The sequence below is a fragment of the Pyxicephalus adspersus genome, chromosome 10 (assembly GCF_032062135.1).
Source record: "Pyxicephalus adspersus chromosome 10, UCB_Pads_2.0, whole genome shotgun sequence".
In the NCBI taxonomy this organism is placed as follows: domain Eukaryota; kingdom Metazoa; phylum Chordata; class Amphibia; order Anura; family Pyxicephalidae; genus Pyxicephalus; species Pyxicephalus adspersus.
This window is the reverse complement of record NC_092867.1, coordinates 45556129-45579040: the sequence shown is the minus strand read 5'-3', so window position 1 is coordinate 45579040 and position 22912 is coordinate 45556129. Positions and strand designations below refer to the sequence as shown.

The window sequence follows — 22912 nt, the reverse complement described above, 5'->3', positions numbered from 1 at the left end:
GCCTGCATTTGAGTTAGATTCACGCATCTAATACATGAGGATGGGAAGTGAGGCACATATCCCATGGAGCCCAGATTAGGTAAATTTGTCTAAACAATCATATATGCGATTTGTCAATTGTTCTACGAGTTGCACATCTTTATTACGATTGAATAGGGTTGAGCACGTCAGGAGCAACACTGACTTTCAGTTTTTGGCAATGAGGCATCTAACAGCAATTAAGATATTAGCCGTTAAATGTTTGCTAGGCTTGGACAGCTGACGGACTGGGAGCCCCGAGCAGGTTGGTCAGCAAATCCAAAGTAATTGATTTCCCAAATATCTGCTCTCAAAAAAGTAATTACCCATTAACCAATAAGGTGTAATACGTGGACACGACCAGAATGATGCAGAGTGATGCAGTGTACCCACCCCCGACTCACACCTCCAACAGAGGTTACTTGTGGTGGGGTATATAGAATAAAGATTTTAAAAATTGATCTGTTTAGAGAACATGTTTGATAAAATACTTACCTTTCTATTGGCTTCCACCTGCAGCACCTAGGTGAGGGGGAAGTCATTGACCTTTTAAGGGTATCTGGGATATGTAGCGTACTACAGATTTTTTTTTTCTTAAATTAGGTTATAGGTAGTAAGTAAAAAAATTGAAGTTTTAAAAAGGAAAAATACCAGGTTCATGAAAACAAATGTCAATAACTAGTTAGATAAAATGTTAATGTTCGCATTTATACATCCTGTTTTCTGAAATGATCCACATTAGTATATTCCATGCCGTGTACAATCTGCTGTTTCTGCTGAAAAGATGAAGTTGAATTTTGCAATTGCAAGTTTAACTTTTATTTTTCTGATCTGATCTACTAGTCCCTTGAATTGCATTAGGTTTTATTCTTTCTGGTAAAAATCACTTATATAATAATAAGTATAGGGATACACTGGGGAATAGTAAGGTACTCATTGGAAGTTTTTGTTTTCATATTCAGTAGAAAAAAAATTGCCACAACATGGGGTGTGTTCCTCTAAATTCATGCAAGGCTAACAACTCACAGAAGAAGCTGTGATGTTTGGAGACAAATTACATTTATGATCATTTATAATCATTTGCTTTTGAACCAGACAACTATCAAACTGGGCTGCCTGCATCTTGGATTCTTTAGTATGTTACTTAGCTAGGTAAAGAGCAGTAGCGGCCACTGTAGAATTATGAATGTATCAAAAGCAAATGTCAAATAATCAAATAATCAAAAAAGAAAACCTAAATTTATAATCCTACAAACTACACACAGTAATTTATGTCCCTATTCTTAGCCATATTGCTAATGCTGTCTAATATTTAATAATGTTAATATTTTATTCTATATTTTTCATTGGGGAAGAAAAGTACCATTATTTTTCTACTTTAAACTTTTAACCATTAGGCAAAACTATAAAATGTTGAAATCCTAATGGGAATAACATATTGACAGAGAAATTCCTGAGAGATATAAAAGACAGCATGTGTTTCAATGTGACAACAACCTGTACAATTGCAACATGACTTTTCGGATGGACCGACCCTTGTTGTATCTATAAAGGGTTAGATATGAAGCATTTGGCATTCTAATAATCATGTTTCAGATATTTTGATGTTGACACAGATTATGGAATCAAAGACTCTAAAACAAGTAGCAAAAAAGTGGTTGATAAATAATTGTAAACTACAAGGTAATATTATAGGAAAAAAGGAAATTCCTATACAGATGAGTTAAATGCTTTCACTATCTGGTCATCTTTGAAGAAGAGATGAAACCGCAAGGGCGAGTTGTATGTATTGATTATGTTAAGTTTGTATATTGTGGAATAAACTGAGATGTTCCAGCTTCAAATGTCGTTTTGAACAACGCACTGGTAAATTGTAATTGCAGATGTCCATTATAAAATATGGAGCTTGCACTTCACACCTCTTTTTAATTCTTGCTGGCTAACAATGATATTCCTGACCCAGACACAATGCTTGCTAAATGAATATTTAAAAGTCACTGGAATCTTAGTTTTCATTCAAAGAACATTTTATTTATCTGATAGACATTTTAAAAACAGCAAAATATTAAACATAATATGTATTTGCTTTTAACACTACTCATTTAAAATAATTGAGGGTAGTTTTCTTTTTAATGTTGCACAATGCCATTCTAGTCCCCTAAATTGCAGCTTAGTATAAAAGTTCTACCATAATCACGGGAGAGAACTTTTTTCTAATTCCAAAAGGCCTAAAGTACTACTAGGCTTTCCTTCAAGTAAAAAGATGCACCTGCTCATGTAAAGACCACACTACTCAATGTAATGTATAGGAATGCAAAATGTATGAATGAAACAGCAGAGAAATCAAATATGTATATGATCACAAGCAGCCATAACCTATAAAACAATTTCAAATATAATGATTGCAAAATCTCCACATCACAATGATAATAAAAACACATAAACAATGTGTAAACACGCATGTGATGTAAAATAGTTTTATGTAACAGCAATTGCAAATACATAGAAAAAAAAAGGATAATTACTACACATACACACAGGGCATCCACCACATTAAGAGAATAATTGCAAAAATATTTTTTATGCAAAAGTTATTAAAACAGCATGTGTGTGTGCATGAGTGTGAGACTTTATCTGCTGGGTTCCCAACGCTTTAGTACATAGTAGTAAGGTTTAAAGTAAATGTACAGTTTTATAGGTGTGGTAAATTTTGAACCCACAATGCATTATCCAGACTTTTCTGATACCGGCTGTCAAATCATTTCCAGTAACTATCATTTCCAGGTTGAAAAGGGTGAAATAGTGCCGACGTTACGTAGCACTCTAATTCCACAGTCATGTCATTAGCTGTCCCTCAAAGGGGTTTACAATCTAATGTACCTACCATAGTCATATATCATTATTACAGTATAAGGCCAATTTTGAGGGAAGCCAATTACCTAACTGTATGTTTTTGGAATGTGGGATACAATTGGAGTATCCAAAGGTAACCCATGCAAACTTCTTGCAAATAGTGTCCTGAATGAGATTTGAACTTGGGACCCAGCACTGCATAGGCACCAGTGCTAGCCACTGAGCCAACTGTGCTGTCCATAGATAAGTTAGATATATAGTATGCTGTAATAAATAAATTACCCTTTTTGTTTTTCCAGTATTTGAATGTTTCTATGACAAGGTATGGCTTATTGGTCTGATTCCAAACCACCCATGTATTGGTTGTAGTCAGGCACATGTTTTGGTTTTTGTATCCTTTCAGCTCTGAAAAGCACAGATTCTTCTGTATGCATAGCATGTACACATTGCTTGTACTATGGAACTTCAAAGCCAGTCAGATTTTCTTCTTTGCTACCTCTTTTGTGGAATTTTTTATGCTTTACCCCATATCTGGCTCACTTGTCCCAAATGTTGCTTGCAGAACAAATGTTCTGTAAAATGACACTATAGAGATGTTTTTGTTTTGGGTACATACAAATACCAGAATATTTTTTGACTGATGGTTATTATTATTAACAGGATTTATATAGCGCTGACATATTACGCAGCGCTGTACTAAAAATAGGGGTTGCAAATGACAGACGAATACAGACAGTGACACAGGAGGAGCCGACCGTTCCCCGAAGAACTTACAATCTAGGAGGTAGGGGTTTTATTGGATGTGCATATGATCAAAACTGGGGTCACATAAGGGTGCACAGAGGATGTTGCCTGGCGCCAAGTCTGTCTCCCTCACTTATACTATATGGATGATATGGTGTCACTGCTACCCACAGGCTTATATTCAGAATATTTTTTGTTACAAAGTGAGAAAAAGTAAATTATATGCCTACTGCCCAGTAAATGTTCTCTGCCATCATGACAAAGCCTTTTCCATACTCAAAAATACATAAATATTGATGTCCCTGTTTCAGCTAACTCAATGTGGGGAAGCACACAGCCACTACCCATATTTTAAACAGCAGGTCAAGTTTTAATGCATTCTTATGTTACCATTTGCTAGGTAAACACAGTCATAAAAAAGGTGTACATTTGAAAGCTGACGTATTTTAACTCTTTCAGTTAAATTAATCATAATTCACAGATAGATGTTACAATTATGGGGGTGAGGGGCAGGACCCCCCATAACTACTAACTAAGGCAAAAGTCTACAGAAAAATATTTAAATTAAAATATAGTAAACATGATTGGAATAAAGTAAAGAAAATTCAAGAGGAAGAACACATTTTAACAACAAAGAGATAATAATCAACAGAAAGAAACAAAGGTTATCAGTGAACCAACTATACAAATTAAATCACATTCGTTTGTGTAAAAAAGCAGCAAGTACTGTCACAGAAGCCATGTATAGACAATAAAAAAGACAGACTGCTGATTCTGCTGCGCTTGTGTACTACTCGAACAAATACTGCACCATAGAGATAACACTCTTTCTAGTTCCGAGTGAATTCAGCATGCCTTCTCTTTATACCAGGCAGATCAATATCTCATTGATGCACGTTCTTCCATTATAACAATGCCACATTTTTCCACTGTTCGGTAATATGGCCTGATTTAGTGTTGTGCTTTCAACACATTGCGGCTTGCAAATAATGCCATCATTTACTTTTTGTTTAAAATCTATACATCAGGCCAAAGTCCTTGAGAAAAGAGGTAGGTCTCTTTAGTCCAGTGGTAATTTCAGTTTTCAGATAAGCGTTCGCGCCTGTTTATATGTGTAAAAGCAAAGTTACATCAGAATTTTCTTGGTATGCCAGTACACCAAAATCAAGAAATATAAAAAAAAAAAAAAAAAAAAAACCCTCATCATATGTAGGACAAGTGTCAGCATTAGCAAATATCAAACCTAGTACTAGTGTGCCATGTTCTCGGGCACATGGTCTGTGAACACATGAATCAAAAGTTGTAGGTTATGTTATGTATGGGTTGGAGGAATAACAATTTATACATGACACCAGTGAATTTGCCCTTCCCCTATCATATATTTGTAGATGTTTTGCAATATTAGACATTACAAAAAAAAATCAGTTTTCTCATTCAGCTAGATCCTATCTGGCAGACTTCCATTGTAATAGGAGTATCAGCAAAGTAAAGTATTGAGCAGAATTACGAAGCAAAGCCTCAATATACGATACCACATATAGCTACCACTGTGTACATATAATTTTGCAAACTAAAAAAATCCCTTTTTTTTTGGCAGTTACCATATCAAAAAGATCAAATGACGGCCATATACTTAATATTACAACCAGGAAAAGACAAAAACAGGGATAATCCCCTTCCAGGATTTCTGGGCCCCTCCTTTTACCAGTGTATTCCTCCTCTGACACCAACCTGTATGGAAGCAACACACTTGGCAATGGGCATGCAAGGATTTATGGATTTAACTCAGGACAGAAGCAGCAAGAATAAGCTCTTACATTTGTGTAAGCAAAAGCAAGTGCATTGAGAACAAATATAGCATTAAAAAAACCCTCTTTACCCTCAAGGGTTATAATAGTAATAACCCTGCCTTTCATTGGTGTCCAGTAGTATCAGTACATACCCTCCCTTCCCTACCAGTTTGCATTACCAGCCCAATGCTTTGCATATCTGCAACAAATGCCTGTACGGTCTAGATCAGTGGTCGCCAACCTTTTTGCCACTAAAATCACTGTCTCCCCACCGCACATACACGGGGAACCGGGTGTCACTCAACCCCCCCGGAATGACGTCATTATGACATAACCCCACCCACTCTCACATCACAGATCTGAGCCTGCAATGGGAGAATGGGCGGCTTTTGTCACAGCCCGCCCACTTCCCTGAGCCTAGGAATTGTACAGGGGAAGTGGTCCATGGCTCTGGTGGGTGCATCCCCCTAGCGGGGTCCTTCTCTTGATCCTGCTTGGGGGTGCACCTGCCGATGCCGCGGACCCCCAAAAGTTTCTCGCAGACCACCAGTTGGCGACTGCTTGTCTAGATGGGAGAAGTCTTCTTATTTTTCAGTGCTCTTTACTGACTGAGCTAGGATGTTATCAGGTGAATGAATACATTCCAAATTTACCCTTCAATGGCACTGTGTACCTGGGGCCTTGAAAGCTAAGAAAAAGGTTCAAAGAACAGCTATTTGGACAGTCCCCAGTTTATGGTAACAGTGGTGTTTTATATATATATATTTTATAAAAGACTAAACTGCTATTTAAGTTCTGCTTTATTTAAGTGATAATTTGAAAAACAAAATAAACTCCTTTGAAAAGTCACCACTCTTGCCATCCTCTGAACTTTGCATGAAGCCTACTGAAAGGTTAGGAGTCTTAAAGAATCATCTACTTCTGCATTTCCCAAGCAGGAAAACATTATCAAGCCCGCACATCATGATACTATGCAAGTTACTGGTAAAGTTATTGAAGAATTGCAGATCAAAGACTGAAAAATATAGGTAAGACTGAAAAAATGGATTCGCTATGAAATACTGGAACTTAAACACATTTAGTACACTATTGCCATTCTTTTCATGAATCTATTCAACTTTAGTATTTTTTCCCTTGCCCTCACAATAATGACTTTATTCCTGGCATTGAATTTCCCATCTAGTCTTTAACCAAGGAATAGACTCTTACACCACTCTGCAACCCTTTTTTACAAATTCATGACATAATACAATAAAACCCTCTTCTATAAATTCTAAACATTTTGTAATTTCACCTTTTGTTAGTTGTGCATGTAACTTTTTGAAATTCGTCCAAAAAAAAAAAAATCAAGTCAAAGAATACTATTCAGCCATGTATCTTTTGTATCATATTATTCTCTATTCAGACAGACCAAATACATAAATGCATAGAGCTTGCAATCCTTGAATGGCAAGCTAGAGATTTGTACAAGAACATTACACCCTATGACTTAGGCTTGCATTATTGTACTTGGGCACTTTTCAATGGCATTTAGGGTATTTATAATAACAAAAAGGTAAAGATTTTCAACAGGAGAAAAATGGATTACCATAATGTATTTATTTTGTGAAAAAAAATTGCTGAGAGCTGAACTGAAGAAAAGTTTAAGAAACTGTTATTTGTGGATGACAGGCAGATATAAAAGCAAATTAGTGTCTGGTTTTCACGCTCTGCATCCTAACACGGGAAAGAGCTCAGCTTTCTTAGTGATCTTAAATTGAATTTACAGTTGAAGTGGCCTCAGAGTTGTGTGGTGGTTACCAAGAGGTCATCGTGTTTTATTCATGGGCTCCTTAAGATCCCAATTTTTGAAAGCAGAATTTCTTTTTAACCAGGGCCGCAGTTTTGCAAATGTCAACCTGACATTGATATATTAACACTTAGTTACCGTGTTACCTTTTGCAAATGGAGAGTTGGGATAAGCTCCATACCGGGTCAACCTTCTAGCGTGAAGATTCCCAATAGATTTAATTACAGCTGAGATTCTTTACTGATATATAATATATTTAAAAAAGGTTCCTGCCACATGTCTGTTAGCAAGGTTAAACAACAATGTAATTTATTAGCAGCTTTTTTTCCCCTATACATAAACTGCGTTGAGAAGAACATTCTCCATAAAACAATAAATAACGCATTATTATATACAAATAAACTTTAAAAATGCAAACTTGTCTGGGTAATTCATCAAAGCAAGGCAAAAATGAGTTAAGAGGAAAAATGTCACCTTATTAATCATGATCCCAGTTTTACTATGTTAAATCTGTTTATTAGCCATTTTATTTTTCTAGTTAGATTAGAATAAATGTTAGATGTTAAGATAGATAGATGTATCTAAACCGATGCCATTAAAGAGAACCTTAGAGTTATAAAAGTCAGTGATCATGAAGGTCTCATCCAACTATCTGGTGCTTTTCAATGACAGGTATGATTTGCCCTACCCTACATGTTTAGCTAAATGGAATAGAAGAGGTATGGAGAAGACAGGGAGGAAAAAACTTGTATTTTCTACTTTGAGTTCACCTATTATGAAAAGTCTTTCTGTTTTTTTTTTACCTAGTAATTAGCAGGTTATCTATCCTTGTGTTGCTAAAATTGGTTAAGATCTGTGGCATCCCAAGACACACACAAAAGAAGTAATGTCTGCAGTATTCAGAACATGCGTTGACATAAAAGTTGGCATGTCCAAGTCACCCACAGTGACCTAAGGGTCAATATTTAAACTGAATAAAGGCCTAACTTATGTTTGGAGTATGTATTGAACATTTGAACTATTGTTTAGTGCAGGGGGCAGGAGTATGTAACTTACACAGTACAGGGGCCAGCAGTATAAAAATGTAATGAATACAGAGGTCAGGTGTAATGTACATGGGCCAGGTATATGTGAAGTACTGAGTCAGGGGTATGTAAGATAAAGTTCACGTTGGTCTAATGTATGTAACATACTGAGTGCAGGGCTCATGTTTGTAACATACTGAGTGCAGGGGTCAAAAATGTGTTATGTACAATGTGCAGAATTTTAAAGTATGTTATGTACAGTATTTATAAAATTATAAACACAAAGTAAAGAGAGGAACAATAATAAATAAGGAGTGTAGAGGTCAAGTGTATGTAAAATACTGATTACATGTGTTACAAGTGCATTATGACAGGAGTTGTATGGCTAATGTAACATTTGTCTCCTTGGTTATATAACTGTTTGGATAAGTTTAAGATGATTTGGGCACCATGGGACCAATTGGTGACTTTGGGTGTGTTACATGATGGGTAATCTTTTGGGCACCATGGGACCAATTGGTGACTTTGACATGATGGGTAATCTTTTCCCCGTTTGAGGGAGCTGTTGCTAAACAGAGTCTCCCACTGGACCCCCACACTCCCTTTCTCTTGTCTGCTATATGTTCCTAAACTTCTGTTCTCGTTTTACTGTATTTTAGTACTACAGTTCAGGGACACTTGCTGGGATTGCAAGACTACCTCTATATGGGTATGTCATATGGCCTCCTATAGAGCTAAAACAATAAGACATCGGCAATTATATGCTTACTATTGAAGCAGTTAATACTGATGTTCATTATGTTGTTGCTTTGGTATGTGTAGGTTGCCTCAGTCTAGGAGGGCCTCTCAATTGTATGTGGTTCATCTCATACAGTAACACTAATGTCCCACTGTATTTTTTTATGTTTAACATGTTACTACTTTAAAAAAAAAAAAACTTTAAAAAAATCAGCCTGAAGTAAACAAAATGCACAGCCAAGTGCACAGGATACAGAAGCCAATAATATATAATGTACAGAACACTGCAGTTAGGTGTAATATACAAAATGCACTGGTCAGGTGTAATATACAGGTTGCAAGGGTCAGAGGATATATGGCTGGTATTAGATGTATTGTAACAGATGCAAGAAACCTGTGTGCAGGGTGCAGGGTTAGGTGAAGGTAAATTGGTCGGTAGTATATACAGTTAATATACACCTCCATATACCAGCCATTATTTACCTTTCTTTCGCCCCTCTCAAATCCCTGTGATGGCATTGCAAGCAGCAACTGCAGCTCTCTGTGTCTCTACTCCTACCAACAGAAAAGTGTGGGGACATAATGGACCTTTGACAAAATTGTGGCTTCTACTGCAGTTCCATTCCTGTTAACTACAGAGTGGCTTCTGGAGCCAGGACCACAAGCAAAAGATGGGGCCACATGCCCTTGGTACCAGATGCTTCCAATGTCCATGACTGATGGTGTTAGTCTCCTGAACAAATTAAGATATGAATTTCCCAAATAGGCCTACTCATTCCCAATTCTCTTCAAAACAAAAAAATAGTTTACAATATTATTGTTACTACTGTTTTTGTTTCATTTGTATGACTTTGCATGCTTACTTTGTGATTTCTAAAGAGTTTTTGGAAATAAAAAAGAACATAACAACAAACAAAGAATACATAAGCTTAAAACTATGAAAATATCTTTTTTTGTATATATAGAAAAATTGTGGTGCAGGTGGTAGAAGATAGAAAATAAAAATACCTACTTACTATTAGGCCAGTATTTGTTTTTACAAACTTTATAATTGCAGTCCAGTACCAAGGCTTTTTTTATACATTACTTTTTTTAACTAGCTGTTATTGGATCTAATTATAAACAGTTCCTTTGGAATCGAAAGAAAAGAGTCAGAAGATATGTTTATAATTGGATAACATGATTATTTTTAGCATGTTGTTGACTTTCTTATGTATGACTATTGAATTATGACTATTGGTGCCCTGAGTAATTTATACTGACTTGTGTGAGTTACAACTCCTCCAACCTATTTAGATGTCAACATACAGCAACATTGACTGCCAGAAAGAATTTGTAATCTGCTGTATATTCAAATACACGAGCACAGAGTTGTTATAAACATCTAAACTATGCTATATAGCAAATATAGTCTTGTCAATATTATTTTAGTATTATTTTGTGTCCTCTTTTGAAATGATAGTTAGCACTCTATAGCATTTTTTATTCATCACTGATTGTTTATATATACCAGGGTGATGGCTTAGGTTTGATAAGATTTTGTTTGTCGTGTCCCTCCTACTAAGTCCTCTTATCTTTAAACAAATAAATGTTAAAATGTTATGGTCATTTGCTATGGTACATGATGATCTTGGATTTAGAATATTCTAAGGACTTGGTATATATATATATATATATATATATATATATATATTGTGACAGAGTGTCCAAAAAAGGTCAGAAAAGTGTAGAAAAGGCTCCAGGGAAAGGGTGTTTTAAAGTGTTAATTGATGTATAGGGTTTCGTTTAGGAAGAAACCAGGGATTTTAGTGCCCTGTAGCCAGCCAAGGGAGTGAAAGGGTGGGTTTCTTGGCCCAATCCAATCCTGATTTGGGTTATATGCACCTGCACTCACGTGCAAGGAAGAAGGGAAGAGAGAGCCAGAGTGGATTCCAGGCTGAGAGGGAGCCAGAGGGTTCCAGGCTGAGAGAGAGCTTGAGTGTTCCAGGCTGAAGAGAGAGCCAGAGGATTCCAGGCTGAAGAGAGAGCCAGAGGGTTCCAGGCTGAAGAGAGAGCCAGAGGGTTCCAGGCTGAAGAGAGAGCCAGAGGGTTCCAGGCTGAAGAGAGAGCCAGAAGGTTCCAGGAAAGCCAGCGGCCAAACAGTACTACAAAGTTGTGAGTTAACAGTACTAAAATAGTGTATGTGTTAGGAAGACAGGGCACCTAGGTGAGGTAGCCAGAGGCCCAGCCAGGCTACTGTTTATTGTTTTGTTGTGAAGTGCTGGAGAGTGTGCTGTAACACTTGCCTAAACAAATAAAAACTGTGTTATTTTGGACTTTTGGAGTCTTCTGCCTCTAATCTGCCCTGTAAGCATCCCGATACCATGAGCAACCACCAGTAAAATACCAATATATATATATGATGCTATATATACAGATAATTTGATGATTACAATATTGTCCACTAATCATATAGAACTGGTATCAAAAGAAAAAAAAGAAAATATGATTAAAAAAAAAACAGTTTGATTCCTGTTAACTACAGAGTAGTGACATATTCTCAGTTAATTATCATTTAGCATGATGCAAAAGGTTTAGCTCACATACTGAGCTGGTCCCTCTCTCCGCATTACAAGCGTCTAAGTCAAGTGATAAACGAAACAGCTGTATATTTCAATTATAATACATGCTCGGTTCTCTGTATGTGGAACCTCTCTGGTATTAAACTTAATATGAACTCTGATTAGTTCTCTACATAACACAACTACCTCCCCTTCCAGTTTTCACACACTTTGGAAGATATTTCTTGAACAATTTCCCTCTGGATAATTTTGTTTATCAAACAGTTTAATTTTCTGAATCCCTTCCTGTTTCATCAGCAGTGAAGCCTGCACTAAGTCTCCATCCTGAATCAGCAATGAGAACCTTTCATCAACAGGGGAACAAACTGAAAGCTGTAGACACATAAGGCGGCACTTGGTATCAGACGCTGGATATCATTTCATGAGATCCCTGACACAGGCTTAAATCTTCAATGTTAGTTTAATTGTCATTCTGACTGTGAATGATAATTGTCTCATGCATTTTGCATCTTGTGTTGAGCCAAAAATGTCACTTGATGTTTTATTCTCTCTGAAAATGCAATCTTGCTAAAGCTACTTTGCATTTCTTATTTTAAGGTATACTTAAATGTTTACTTAATAAACTTTTTTTTTCTTTTTTTAATAGAATGTGTAATAATCAGAATCATAGTTTTTAATATTGTCCGTGTCACTACTGGGAAAATCTGCTGTCTCTGTTTGACAAATATAAAAAAAAATTGTGTTGCCCCTGGTGCAGGAAAGCAAGGGAAATATTTTAAGGGAAACACCTGATCTGTTCACAAAAGGGGGATTTTCTATATTTGGAGTGATTTGCTCCTGTTTACTGCTGTGACTACAGGAATCAAAGGGGCATCCAATGACTGCAATAAAACGGCAAAAGGAAAATAAAACAAAAAAAACTGATAGGTGGAAAGGGGGTTATTATTACTATTCACTTTTCTATTTGGAATGGGAAAAACTTGTCCTTTATCATTTAAAAGTCAATGAACAACTATTTAACCTGACCAATAGGATCTTCAGCCAAGATTTCAAACCTTTTCATTAATGGCCCTGATTCTGGATCCAGCTAAAATTTTCCTAGGAATTGGTACTGCATTGGAATATTGAAAGTAGCAAAGAGTGCAAAGAACAATATAATTAATTCATGCATGTGAACAAATGTGAATACACAGTAAAAAGTTGAGGATTTTTTAAAGAAAGCACCTCTCAGCATGATTAAACCTGAATAAAAAGTCACAAATAAATATGTACATATCAATAAATATATTTTTATTAATATTAGAGTGTGCTGCTTGCATGTCAGGGATCACGGTGAAAAGAGAAGGAAGCAGAGTGAGTAGTCTAATACCATCAAAAGTGTACTGCTTCACTCTTCAATCAACAATATTTGCGATTACATTCATATCTCTACAACAGTAACAAAAAATAAGTCCCCAAATGTACCAATTGTTGACATCTCACAAGCACAGCTCAACTACAGGCAGCAATGTGGTCCCAGTTATATGATATGACATTTATATTATCTCCAAATTATCACATGTAAGATCTCTGTTTTGTAAGTTGCCCCTGAGCTTTTTATTATAGCAACCAAGAAAACTGTGGTTAAATGATATTGAGTGTTTTACTCTCTAATTGTATTTTTATGTACATTTTATTTAGTGAATAACAACCATACAAATATAGGAGTACAGGCAACATGAAGCACAGCTGCAAGGGCTTATAAGTGTTACAAGCTGTGCTTTAATGCAAAATATGTCTATCTCAAGAACAATCAATGTGTCTCTTGTAATGAAAGTCATTGCTTTCTACGTAAATATATACATTGCCATAAGATATGACGAAAGGGAACATTTTTTAGGAAACAGTTCTACAAAGACATTTTCATATTACAAATAGATCAGAACATTCTAGGAAACACAAGCAGAATTATAGATTTATTTTTAACATAAAATAGTGTCTGTTTTTATATTTTACTGTAAAATGTCCTTATTATTTACATTTTGGCTCCAAATTTTAAAGTAGCTATAAATACCTGATAGTAATTGGTCATTGCTAATTTTCACTTAGCTAAATGAAGAGAGCAGGGGAGTGAAATAGGCAAATTTTGCTGGAACAATATGTCTTATTAGGGAGTGAATACTAATTGGGAAAGTTAATAGTCAATGGAATATTGCCTATCCAGGGGATGTGCAATAAATTCATTCACATAAAGTTATCTCTGTCAATCAAAAATGTTCCCAAAAAAACATTTTAAAATAATGGGCCATCCATAATTGCATAATATACATAATTGCATAAATGCATAAATGGCATAAAATGCCAGAAATAAAAAATAAAAACAAAATTGACATGGCAGTAAGGAAATAAATCACCAGTAAGCATAAATAAGGCCATGAGTATTTGGTAATAGTTGGGAAAAACTGCAAAATCTTTTTTCAGAATAGCAACTTCTAAACTAGAGGACTGGATGGAGAGGAATTCATTGTTGAGTTTAAGGAATGATATGTAAGAGCCACTGAGCAGTATTAACTTTATTCTGCAGTAAAGGAAATTGTCCTGGTCCCAATTTGTTATTTTTACATTATTTTCCGCTTTAGATCTGTAAAAAGATATCATATAAAATGGTTTTATTTTCTTGTTCCCAGCCCTGTCTTTGGCTTTATTCTGAGACAATGGGCCTGATTTATGAAAGCTCTCCAAGGCTGGAGAGAATACACTTTCAGAAGTGACGCTGGGTGATCCAGAAAACCTAGAATGTATTTTTTAAAATCATTTGCTAGTTCCAAGCAAACGTTTCCAAGCAAAACGAATCCTGGACAAGATCCATTCCAGGTTTGCTAGATCACCCAGCTTCACTGATTAAAGTGTGTTCTCTCCAGCCTTGGAGAGCTTTCATAAATCAGGGCCAATGGGTCCAAAAAAACAGTTTTTCAGTTTACATTATTGCATTTCAGCTAATTATTATTGCATTTCAGCTAATGTTACACAAGAAACATTTCCATAATATCCTACAGTATACATTTGACAGTTGATGGCATGATCCCAATAAGGATGCATACAATGGGCTTTCAAAGAAATGTGTTCACACTTCCAAACCAACTATGCAAAGTAAATGCAGGCAAATTGTTGGGCTGGGCGTTGTTGAGCTCAATGTGATATGGTTAGAGAATCCATTATTATTTCATAATTTTTTGCTGTCATAACATTGTCACTGATATTGAGTATCTGATTTAATAATAATGATAGAATATTTTTTTCTAGTCTTGGAGAGCTTTGATAAATCTGGTCCAATGTGAAGGAGAATTGTATGTATTTACTATATGCAAAAGTTCATAGGATTACTCACAATTTTAAATTAATTCTATTAAATATCTACTCTGGACCGATTTGCATACTTTGGCATCATTAAAATAATGGTTACTGTTACTCAAGATTAGATCTGCTTTTAAGGGTTTCATTGTTAAAACAACAAAATTTAAATAAATAAAAAAACACAAAAGATTATTTCATCTGCAAGTAGACTTTTTACATTATTCTTCTCTATTAGTGCTAGAAGAAAACACAGCCACCTGTTGCTGTCCCAAAGGGGAGTTTTAGAAAATAAAGTTCAGTTGCATTAAATCTCATCTAGCGCTTGACACCTTCTACAAACAAGTACTTTGAATGTTATATCTTTCTCTGGTGGTTGGAGGGGTTAAAGCATTAATAAGGAGCTTGTGTCAGCAGCTGTCAACATCGGACTAAATAAACAAGGTAAACAGCATTACTGGCCTGCCAAAAGGGACATATTAGAAAACAATTTTTCATAAAGCCAAATAAAATGCAATTCAGTTTTGCTGTTGAATCTGATGCTTAATGACATTTTATCAGCCTCCTGCACAGTAATTCAGACAATACTGTTAAGAGCTTGCACAAAGAGAAACATGAGACTGGATGCAATGAACCATCGCTTCTGATAAACTTGTACGGCTGGCCAGAAGAACAAAACTTCACTCACCGCTGATGGTTTTATATTACTCATCACTGCAGCTTTAAAGTTTCAAGTCACAGGACAACTCACAGAATACAAAATGAGGTGCTCTGTGTTTCTGCGATTACCGTTTGATCATAGACATTGCTATGGGGAAGGTCATCGATGCAGATAGAAAAGAGTAAAGGCTGTGGCTGAGAAGCCATAATAATAAGCTGTGCTGGTGAAAAATATAAAAAGATTCCTAGAACTGCAGCTAAGAAAATTTATGTCGGTAAAATTTATGTGGACAATAAAATGCGGACACTATATGGACTCCAATCATCTCTGATCTAAATAGCAACAGTATTTTCCTAGGAAGGAAGAGGTAATTTTTAAAGCAGTATCCTGAATAATCATAGATTTTAGGAAAATAATGTAATTTTCTATTTTCTTACACAAATACTGTATTTGTTGGCATACAACTGAGCTTTAGGTGATGCTTTATTGAGGTATATATATACTGTACCTAAAATTTTATAGTTGAACAAAATTGTTGTAGTTATCACAAAAGTTGCATTACATTGCCTTTGCAGAGAAGGATTCCTGCTTTAGCTGCCTCTGTGCCCTACTTGGGGAGCTCTCTTTTCAGTCTATTGAAGTCTTTAGCCAACACCACCTAGGGTCCAGTTCTACTACCAGTTCACTGTAAACAGAATATGGGCTCATAAAAATATCTGCTTTAAAATAAAACTTGAGTTACCTAGACTGGCAATACAAAATTATTTGCATGTTGGTGCTGCCGATCCTAAAAAATGAGAAAACACACACAAATACATGTACGAAAATGAGATCTGAACATATCTTGAAAAAAGCTAGCTCTAATTTAATTTGGTAAAAACTTGCTTTAATTTACCTTGGCAAAAAACATCACCCCCAGCGCCCAACTGCAATTTATTAAAGTTCTCTTACATATTTTGTATTGCCTGTTTAAAAATATGATTTTCCATTTATATGGCCATTCCTATATTCAAGGCTTAGCATTCGATTTAGAAATATTTTTCCAGATCTGCTGTCTAATTTAATATGTATTGCAGTTTACTTTGGGAAGTAATGGAAAAACTGGGTCCATAAGGATTTATGGAAAGAAGTATGATAAAAAAAGGCAGAAATATGAAATTATACAGACACTGTGATAAACATAAAACCTAGCATTCTACAAAAAGAGAACAGAAAATTAAACTTTTCAACTATATAGTAAAAATAATTTAAATGAAATCAAATCTGTTTTAAAGGCAATCTAACAATTTGTAAATGTCTGAATAAAGTATATAGAACAGCATTATGAGACAGAGATAGAGGAGGCCACAGGGGAAGTCACACCATAATTACCCCAACAAAAGGTTACCACTGAACACTATGGAGGTGAATATTTTCTCAAAGCCTCCCTAATGTATATAGGCAACATAAGGTTGCATATTTCTAGCCTTCTTCACTAGCCACAGAACTGTACTAATGGAATTAGGAAGAGGTGCTTCTTCCATGCTGCATTAGTATATGTCTCTGGTATGTAGCCCACTTCACCCCAGTGAAATAGCAAAGCTGCTATATTGTTTTCTGAATGAATTCATAATTATCTATAGAGATTTAAATACTAAGGCATGTGATTGTCCCATTTCCGCAGTTGTGTGTTCAAGAGCCTCATCCAGTAACTCTATTGTTCATTAGACCATCAGACAGGGGCTGTGCAGTCCCGCTGGGTTTCTATAAGTTGTTCCTTTCTTTAACCTCCCTGGCGGTCTAAATATGTCAGCATTTTTATGTCAAAAGCGGTACATTGTTTTGCATGGAAATTTGTCTAATAATATTGTAGGCCTGTAATTCCTAGGAATAACTCCCATGTATGATAAAATTTGAACCACAAAAATATAAACTTATAATACAATAATTATAAAAGATAATAAAATAATATAATACCAATACATTCATTTTGATAATTTTATTTAAAAAAATTAAAAATGTTTTAAATTTGCCCAAACAAGGGTACAATATTAGATAAACTTTTTGATTTATTATTTGTTAATTGGATTCTTTTTTTTTAACTTTATCACTGTAATCAATATGCTAAAAGCAGATTACAATGTAATCTGCTTTTTAATTTCCTGCTAGACCATGCCTCCCCAGCGTACCAACGATTCACGCATCACATTGATCAAGCCGAGGATGCAATGCAAAAGCCAGACGGGGATCACTGGAGGACCCCGCTGGATCATGGGGAGCAGGTAGGACTTTTTTTAAGTGCTACCCCAAGTGTGGCCCGGGGTTACAGCTTTTGGTACATAAAATTCACCCCGAGCCACACTCGAGAATACCCCCAGGAGGGTTAAAGACAAACCAAACTATATCACCTAACTACAGATAAATATTTATACTATTTTTTCAGTAAAATTACTGAAATTTCCTTTATTCGCATGCTTCAGAATTAAAACTAAATGATAAATGTAAAGAATGCAAAAGCAACCTAGTTTTGTTTACATCTTGGCTGTTTGCAGCCGATGATATTCTAGATGGTAGGAAATGATTATCATAAAAATGACAATGAAGAAAGAAGGTTTTAACAAAGTAAAAAGGGGAAAGTATTCACTTAAAGTTATCAAACTTGGTAAACTAAATTGCTGGAAGAAACTGGAAGAAACTTGCCTATCTCCACATCGGCAAGAAAGTTGCTCATAAACTATGCTTCATTTCAGAAAAACTTTTGTAGGGCACAGAAGGGCTAGGGATTGTGTAATAAAACATGCTTACAACCATTTTGCAAAAAGAAATCAGATGTCTTGCCTGGTGAGCTACACTAGTATTATTTACAGTATGTGTGTGGTAGAGGATAGGGCACAATTAATAGGTAGCCTGTAGTCAAGAGGTTTTTGTGTCATGGAGAAATAGTCCCTGTTTACTGTGAAAGAAAATATGGATAAATGAGTATCTACAGTTTTTCAGCTTTTACCTGTTTTCTCCATTCTCTTGGCTCTATAGCTGTTTCATCTTCTTAGGGGCAAAACTTTCCCTGCCCCTCTTATAAACATTACTCTCCTTTCTGTGCCAAAACACCTACTACTATAGGAATGTGTACGTTGTAGAAAGTATACTCATTTCCAAAAGTCGAAATGTATGCAATGATTTTTTTTTAATGCATCATTCATTTTCATATATGTCAATATTGATGAGCTCCACTAATTCTGTGTGATTAAATTTGGGTTAAAGCTGAACTCCAATCTACCCTTCATTTTTGCGCAGACTCTTTCCCCATACTAAAACAGCTTACTCTAAATTCACATCACAGTAAAACTTTTTTCAGTGTACATTAGAAGCTGCAAATAAAGTCCACCCTATTTATTGGATGATGGACGAGCAGCATTATCTAGCCATCTGTTTTTTTGGAAGCTGTGTCAATCACTATGTCAGCCTCTTATAAAGTGATGATATCCCGTAGTGGAAAATGTAATAAAATTGTTTAAAACAATGAAGGTGTATAAAGAATCGAAAATGCAGAATATTAGCTGATTAAACTTTACCTTTAACTATAAATACATATTTAATGAAACCAGGTTACAGCTACAAAGAGGTAAAGCTTTCTAAGTGTAGATTTGTTTAGGAAAGTTCCCATAGAGAGCTAACTGCTCAGACACTCACAAACTGTATTAAGAGCATCAAGTGCCTGAGGCTGGAAATCATGATGGCCTTTAAATCCTTGACATGTTGGATGGAGAAGATGAAATAGTGATCACTGGAGAGAAAGAGGGAGTGAATGCAGGAAACACTCTAATATATGTTTAGTTCTAGTTATTTCTGTAATATAAATGCACACCACGCAGAACGGGTTCTCTTGTCTCTGCAAGGCTGCCCTTTACAATGCGCGACTTGTAGCCAAATGCAGCTTGATATGTAGCCTAGAGGACAATTTAACCTCTTGCCAGGAAAGTCAACAGTGCAAAGCACAAATAAAAGACAATTTGTATACTGAATAGTGTTCAGTAATATATAGTACACAATATAAGTCAATTCCACAACATCGTAAAAGTTTAGTCCTCTTTATAATTTATAACTGCTTTGGTTTTTTACCTGTACGCATTATATTGTATAACTGCTTTGGTTTTTTACTAGTAACCTGTATGCACTGCTTATTCAGGATTTCATTTGTGGGAAGACCCAATAGACCACAGTCATTTCTTGTTCATTTTCATATCTTTAAAAACCATCAAACAAAAAAAAAAAATCTAACTTTGCATTACAAGAAAAATACATTTTTTTTTTAGAAGTTTACAAAATGGCATAACCACAATTGTTTTTAGAAACTGAACACTTGAAAGTAAATAACGCATATTGTACATTTTGGTACTTTTTTTAAGCACACTTCAGGAAGTATGCCGGATGATATGATACTTACACAACCAGCTGGTATGTGGACATACAAATGCAAATTATCTGACATTTTAAACAAAGGAAAACAATAAGCATGTCAAAAAGTGACCATATCAATAAATTATTACATCCAGGCTTGTTTTAAAAAAGGGGCAAATCTAATACCCTAAGACTTCTTAATAATAGTGCTCAATAAAAAGTTGTCACCCTTTCTAGAATATAAAAAATAGAAGGCATATCCTATACCAATGAAGCACTTTGACAGCAAGCCAAGTAGTTAAAATACTGTCCAGGTGGCAACCCTACACATAACTTATGTTCATATATTAGTTTTGTTGACACATGGAAAAAGTAGGCAAAACTTTAGCAAAACATTTTTTGTACCTTGAAAATGTAAGAAATGCCACTATCGAAGATACAAAGAACACAATTCTAGTCTGTTCCTTTCTTCACCCAAACTCCAAGAAACATAGCATAAAGTATAAACAATTAAATAATAACTTGCAACTCTTTCAATGTTATTGCCCAGGGTCTGCTAGTGTATTTGTGTCTTTAAGTGGTTCTCAGTACATCTTGAGAGATATATTTCACCTCTTATTGTAATTTCTTTCATTTTGTCTACTATTGGTACAAACAAACAGTTAAGTATGGTTCACTTAGAAAGCAGAAAATCAATATTGAACATGTTTTTTTCATTCGCAAACCTTAAGAATCATTGTGAATTATTTAATGGCACTCCATTCACTTACCGGCAATGTTTATGAGATGCTGTTAAGGTTTCAATCACAAAACATTCACCATCATTTAAGCAGTAGGCAAGGTCCTTATCTTTGCAAGGTTTAAAGTGCTCAGATCGCTCTGTGAAGTAGGTGGTAGTATCTGGATAAAAAAACATAGAAGATACTGGTTTATATAAAGTTCTGACAATTTGGAAAACATAAAACTGAACACATATTTTGAATAATAGTTAATCAATGCACAATGTAAAACAGTACATTGCATTATCCAAAGATATAATGAATGGTCAGATATCCATAACAGATTTATGGGTAATGTTACTAACAGTCATGCATATAAATAGGTGGGTCTCACAAGATACTTTGGACAGTCCAGCTCAGGTATCTAAAACTTTCTGTAGTAGAATGACCAAAACCATTAAAAACCAACACAAACAACTATAATATTCACATTTTTCACAGTTTCACAAGCTTTTCCAACGAGCCCTTTAAAACCTCAAAGAGTAGATTACTAAATTGAATAAAATTATGAGAATTAACAAAAATGTCTGTTTTCTACTGTATAACATATGATGTGAACAATGCAACACAACTGGTAACCAGGGAATAGGAAGTATATTTGTACCTCTTGACCTTATAATACCTGTCATAGCTGCACATTTCGTCTCCAATGAAATGTTGTTAGTAAAACTTCAAAAGTGCTGTCAGCGTATTAAGTTAATGTAATACAGCCGTTATCAAACATAACCTTCTTGAACCAAAAGGCTGTAAAAACTTCATGTGGATAGCTCTGCATTAAATATAATTTCAGATGCATCTACTAAAGAGAAACATTATTTATGCCTTAGATTTATGGCTGTTTAGCATTTGGCAACGTAAGCCTGAGATGGAAAACTTTTATGGAATGAAGGCAAAAAATTAGGGCAAAAATATTTTATCTTATGGACACATCAAAAGAATCTTAATGTGTGTAACCCTACCAACATGTGCACACATGGAGGTGTTTTTGCCCCCTCCCAAAACAGAAAAATATGAATAACTTGAAAACAGTGCTTTCCCTATTTCGTATCCTTCCCTTATATATTAATGGATAGTAACATCCCTGGGTACCCCATCCTTGTACCATAAAATACTGTAAGTTCTCCTCTCCTTCTGTACCCCTCTTTTGCACCATAATGGATTGTAAACTCTCCCACATTTTGATCACCCTTGTTAACTAAAATAAAAGTTTGTACCCTTTTATCCATTTATGACCCCATTTTTTAGATTGCTAAAAAAGATCTCCCGGATAATTACAAAACCCCTTCTCCAAACCCCTTCTCACACCCCTTAAACTGACCACTATCTAAAACTCACACATCCCGGAAAGGGCACTGTCAAGGAACATGGATGGTGGATTTGGGTGAGTATATCTTTATTTGCTAAGTAAGTATTGGGGTTGGAAGATTGGGGGCAGGGGATATATATAAGGCTTTTATTGATGCCACTTTCTTCCACCACATTTATTACCTGTGTTGAATCTTTTATATGAATATGTAAAATACTCTAGTGGATTAGTAAAGTGCTAAAAAATAATACACAGTTATGCAAGGGAAAGTCAATGAATGCATAAAACCTTTCATTTGGAGGGCATTGGAATTAAGAGCTCTCATTTACCTGCTATCAGCCAATAACATGTCATATAATTAATATAAGGAATCTTTCACTATTCTTGGCAAATAGTCTTAGAAAATGGCATTTATAGAGAAAAACAGCTCAGTTAATTAGGAACATCCTCTGCTTCCTCCACCCTCCAAAAAGCTGCAGCCATAAATCACAGATAAAAGGTAAACACAGCATTCTTCAATTTTAGCATCCACTGCAGAACAATTATTGAATTCGGCTTTATCCAATTAATACACTGCAGCTAATTTTTTTTTCATGCCAGATGCGTGTAGAACATTAGTAATAACGAAAGAGAAATCATAGTAACTCCTTGCTAGCTCTTAATATGTATTCTAATAACAATGTAGTTGTTGTTTACTGACCTGGAAAAAACGCACACTGATGATTGTGAAACAAGTGTAAAGTTTATGCTTGAAAATTAAACCAACAGACTTTAAAGAATGTATGTAATGTTCACTAAATATTCACTGGGAGTAAAGCAAGCTCTTTCATTTAAAATACATGCACCAAGATGATTTACCTGCAAGCAGCATTTGGTGAATGTTAGATTTACAAACCTAAAATTATACTTCCAACAATTAAAGTGTTTGTAAACCCCAAATC

At 35.3% G+C, this 22912-nt stretch overlaps 1 protein-coding gene across 2 annotated transcripts in view; it reads right to left on the bottom strand.

Moving 5' to 3' along the window:
- Window positions 1-22912, bottom strand: part of NRG3 (neuregulin 3) — a 432966-nt gene that overhangs the window by 234205 nt on the left and 175849 nt on the right. For both annotated transcript variants that reach the window (XM_072423133.1, XM_072423132.1), the window contains exon 2: window positions 20657-20786. In XM_072423133.1, coding sequence (XP_072279234.1) covers window positions 20657-20786 — 130 coding nt within the window. The remainder of the gene's footprint in view (window positions 1-20656; window positions 20787-22912) is intronic.